This window comes from Notothenia coriiceps, unplaced genomic scaffold (assembly GCF_000735185.1).
Source record: "Notothenia coriiceps isolate Sejong01 unplaced genomic scaffold, NC01 NC01_scaffold00000197, whole genome shotgun sequence".
Taxonomy (NCBI): domain Eukaryota; kingdom Metazoa; phylum Chordata; class Actinopteri; order Perciformes; family Nototheniidae; genus Notothenia; species Notothenia coriiceps.
In genome coordinates, this window is record NW_011332898.1 from 1,545 (window position 1) to 6,585 (window position 5,041).

The 5,041-nt window shown below is 39.4% G+C and overlaps 1 protein-coding gene across 1 annotated transcript; it reads left to right on the forward strand.

The window, feature by feature from the left end:
* Window positions 1-2,891: 2,891 nt before the first annotated feature.
* On the forward strand, window positions 2,892-4,171 carry LOC104948629 (trafficking protein particle complex subunit 9-like; the record flags this gene model as incomplete). The annotated part of the gene is made up of 2 exons (XM_010774869.1): window positions 2,892-2,951; window positions 3,576-4,171. A coding segment is annotated over exon 2 (584 nt), but the record flags the coding sequence as incomplete, so codon positions are not given.
* Window positions 4,172-5,041: the final 870 nt, after the last annotated feature.

Genomic DNA, 5,041 nt, shown 5'->3' on the forward strand with positions numbered 1-5,041 from the left:
GAGGGTGATAGCAGCTAAAAAAAGGCCCGTTAGGCTGTGAAGCTTTTTGTAATTCTGGTCCGTTGGTCACCTTATGTCATATATAACAACACGTCTGTTCAGTAGCGGGCGTCTGGCTTCAGTTGGATACAAATATTAAAAATACTTATTACAAGTTTAATGACGCCCCCAACAAGCACTTATCTCAGACACATTAATGGTATCCTGTTAATTTGTGATACAAGTTACATTCAGACGCATGTTTCCTTAATGTTTAGAAAGAAAATGTCTCACAAAGACCTAATAACATGTGACACTTACAAATGGTGGGAGTTTAAAAAGCTGATTTAAAGTTGTGTATGTATTTACATTGCACTACATAGACAAATGAGGTATTCCACCTGAGGTGGTATAGTCAGATTTACAGGAAGCGTAATTGAACTGGAAAAATTATAGCTGGATTTGAAAAGTCAAATCTGTTTTCGTGGATACAAAATAACCAACTTTCATCAAATCGGACCTAAGGTTTTAACATAATCCTGCTGAAAAAACAAATACATAACTACCTTGCTAGTGGTTATACATAAAATATGAAAAATCCAAATAATAACAGTTGTACTTCCCACCTTTTGGTTTTCAAATCAGATCTGGAAACCAAACAATCTTTAGACATATCAGAATTGACACCAATGGGCCAAAGTTATTAAAAACGTTAGTAATTTTTAAGTAAAAGGTCCTAGGTACAGCATTTCAGTATTTAGCTGCTTTGTTTAAATAAGGCAGATGGCAGATAATTTCACATTTGGTGCCAATACATATCTGTAATGCGCTTTGAAGGTGGATTTCCTCTGTAGTATTAGCACTTACCTGGCATTTTCCCTCTCTTTTCCATGATCTGTGTAAAATGGAAGCTTTGTTACCGGCTCTGTATCGCTGACTGAAAAACCACAACATTTTGACTGAAAAGAAAGCTTTGAAACACGTAGCTTTACATTCCTTTGTTTATTTTTACGTTACAGTTTGGATGAGGCGTGAAGATGCAGAAATGTGACTATGCACCAAAACCCTGCCTCACTCTGAACACATACAGGTCAAAGTGTTTAAATAAAGTCTTACTAACCTTTGGGAACAATTACCACATGGGAAAAATGAAGGCTTCTCGTATTTGCTCTGTGCATTCACTCAGTAATGTGTTATTTTCATGTTTTGGGTTGCTTGTGTTTTACAAAAATTGAAAACAAGATGGTTTTCCCTCTCTTTCGCTTCTTATCTGTCAACCCCCGCGTCACATGCTTTCAGAATTGTGTTTCTACAGTTTGGGATCCCTTGTAATGACGGCTTTCACACACACTGTTTGTGCACTGTTTTGTAAGTCGGTGGTTGTGGACGTTTGCCTGTTATTGATGCTTATTCACTATGAATCATGTTTAAGACGTTCCATGTGTCTCTCTCTGAGCTCCTGCTTTTTGCTTTTTGGACCAACTCCCCTTGGCCAAAAGAAAATCGGGAATACAAATGTTGTTGTCTTCCGAGAAGATTGTGAAAGTGATTTATGGGTGGAAAAAATTAATAAAAAGGACTTGAATCTACCTGTCTGGATTTATTTGAGTTGCTCCCGATGGCCGTGTGTGTGTGAGTATGAATGAATGTTAGCTTCCCTAGAGCAATAGCACTGCTCTGCATGAATGAGGTGTGAATGGGTGAAGCACTGTATATTAAAGTACAGCCCATTTACCATTTATACCTGAAGAGTTGAAGCCATAATCCGCTCTGGCATCTCGGAAGTCTGATCCAATGATACTTAATTATAACGTGTCATTACCTATTCATAGTGTTCCCATTAATAGGGAATTTTACAGTATCGTGCGGGGACATTTGCTGACTCACCAGAGGGTCATTTTTAATTTGCAAGGTAGTGGAATATTACGATAGTGCCTATAAATATTTCATGATCTGCAGTGTCCGTACATTCATAGCAATGTTGGGTGTAAGACACATAATGACTTTTCAGACATTATCATTAATCTGTTCTCTATAGCGATAAAGTGTGACATTAAGTACATACAGATCTAGTTTGCTGTGTTTGTGAACAACATATTTTAAGTGGAATTATTTTGAGTCTCCTCAATGAAAAAACAATTAAGAAAGCACACATTTAACAATGTTTGAATGATAATAAAAGAGTTTTCTTGTTTTTTAAGTTGTTATTATTATAAACGTTTTTCATCACCTTTTGATATATTTGTTTCCATATGTTTCTCTAAAATGATTATGTAATATGAGATAAGTCAAGTAATACATTTATTAAAGTCGCATAACAATTATCAGTAATTAGGAAGCTATAGCAAATGGCCTTACAGAACATGAAAAACCCTATGCTCTTGCTCAGATGCAGTACCTCATGTGTTCGTTAGGTGGAGATAGGTGGATTAGTCTTCTACGTTTGCAGATGAAGAAGACGAAGAAGAAATTAGTCATGCTAAAGAGATTCAGCAGGAAATGTGGATCCGACTTCAAAACAAAAACAGACATTATGGCACATCAGACACAAAGCTGCATATTATTCCCTTTTGCTTAGAATATGATTCACAAATATAACTCCGCTTAAACAAACAGGTACATAGTAATGGGTAAAGGAAAGCCTATAGGCCAGGCCCACATGAGCACTTTGTCCTATCAAACGAGATCAGGATAAACGCTGTGGATATAATTATTTCCCCAAAATCTGTTGATGAAGAAGTCACTGGGAAATATGTATTATTTGCACAAGGTTGTGAATGAGATATAACTATTAATTGTTTACTGATCCTAAGTTGAAAAAACAGAAAAAGACTCACAACTCCGAATAAGCCTCGCCGTGGGTGTTTTATTGTGAAATTCTCTACCGGATTTTGCGTTGTTGAAGAGCTTTGAAAAGGGCAAAACATTTGTCCAAAGAAGGAAGCTGTACAAAATTGACAGGTTCTGCTGAGGTAAGGTACATTAACGTTTTATATGAGAGGCATTGGTGTTACGATTAAAGGATAAAATCTCTACGCTGGTGTTTGCAAAATGTACTTTGTTATTTCTGTCATTGTCGTTACTGTGCAACTATCATGAGCAGCTAATTCATAGGTTAGCTAGCTAAGCTAAGCTATCTGACACAATGTTTTGAAGCGATATTAAAGCTTAATTGAAGCCCTTTCTCTTGATATTCATTAACGGAATACAAGCAAAAGACATGGTTTGCTAATTTTATATTGTTTGTCCCATTTGAACACTTTAATAATGTTGTCAGCTGTCATATTTAGCTGCCTCTGTTTGGTGTTTATGTTAGCAAAGGTAGCAGCAGCAGCTGTTGTTTTGCTTTTCGGCTAAGGAAACGCTGCATTGAGTTGAACAGATTCACTTTTTTGACAATTTTTTAGTTGCTTTGGTCAAGTTTTCTCTCATTTCGTGCATCAGGTACTCCAAGAAGCACCTTTTCATTCAAACGTGAGAGGATGATTTGAAGTATACGTCACACTGGATACAAACACAGCTAATGTTTAGCTAATTAACATTACTTTTTTTTTTACATTACATGTCAATTGCTTTTCTTTTTCTCCCCCTTGTAGCCACATGTAAAGATGAGCGTCCCAGACTACATGCAGTGTGCCGAGGACCACCAGACGGTTCTAGTAGTCGTCCAGCCGGTGGGCATCGTCCCCGAGGACCAGTTCTTCAAGATCTACAAACGCATCTCCAGCGTGAGCCAGGTGAACATCAGGGACTCTCAGCGGCTCCTCTACATCCGCTACCGCCACCACTACCTGCCCGAAAACAACGAGTGGGGGGACTTCCAGACGCATCGTAAAGTAGTGGGTCTCATCTCCATCACCACCTGCGGTTCTACCAAAGAATGGGCCCAAACTGCGGAGCGTTTCCACGGGCAGAAGGAGGTGTACAGCTCCACGCTCTACGACTCGCGGCTGCTGGTGTTCGGGCTACAGGGAGACATCGCAGAGCAGCAGAGGACAGACGTGGCCTTCTACCCCAGCTTTGAAGACTGCCCCGACGTGGAGAAGAGGGTGGATGACTTTGTGGAGTCCATCTTTATTGTGTTGGAGTCCAAGAGGCTCGACCGGGCCACAGATAAGTCCGGTGATAAGACCCCTCTGCTCTGTGTGCCCTTTGAGAAGAAGGACTTTGTGGGTTTGGACACGGATAGCAGGTGAGTTGTTATGTTTGCTTCAACGCCTTATACTTTACTAAAGTGCCATAGCATTTTAAAGGCTAGTTAAATAATTTCTTCACCTACAAATTATTCTTCGGATATCTCACCCCCTGTTACCTTGAATTGTTGAAGAGAACTGTTTTTGTTTTTCCTTCTTGCTTGTTTTCAAAGTTAAAGGTAAGGGTAGGTAAGAATGGAGAAACCAGCTCGAGTGCGCTAGAATTTGAAAGTACGCAGCCGAAAAAAATCTGCCCCTTCCTTCAGACTTCCTTACAGAGCCCCTCCTCCAACACACGAACGCACATGACCAATAGAGAGGCGAAGTCCCTCCCTTTCCGGGGGAGCTCCATGGGACCTTATTTCGGAAAAAGTATGTATTGAAGTCAATGGGGAGAGAAAGATTATCTTTCGATCCCGTTTGAATTGTGCCACGAATTACACATAGGATGTTTGTCAATTTAAAAAATAATTTGGAAAGTCAAAAAAATTCAAATGTGTCGTCACACTTTTTTTTGTGAAACCGCTCAATGAACTAAATCTCCCGTCTCGCACCACACACCCAGACGGCCGTCCTGGTTGGCACATTTCACTTCTTTCTTTCAGAATGAGGCGAAAAGTATAAAAAGAGGTGAAAATCACTCCAAGTCTGGGCATGTTGAGAGCTGTACACACACACAAGGGGAGTTAGTCGGTTCCTAAGAGCCAGCATGCGGGACCGGGATTCTGGGATTTGTAGTCTTTCTAGTTGCGTATTTTTTATAGTCTTATATTTCAACAGTTTTACGACAAACTGTGACTTTTTTTTACATGGAAATAATTTTTAAGATTGACAAACATCATATGTGTAATTTGTGGCACAATTCAAAC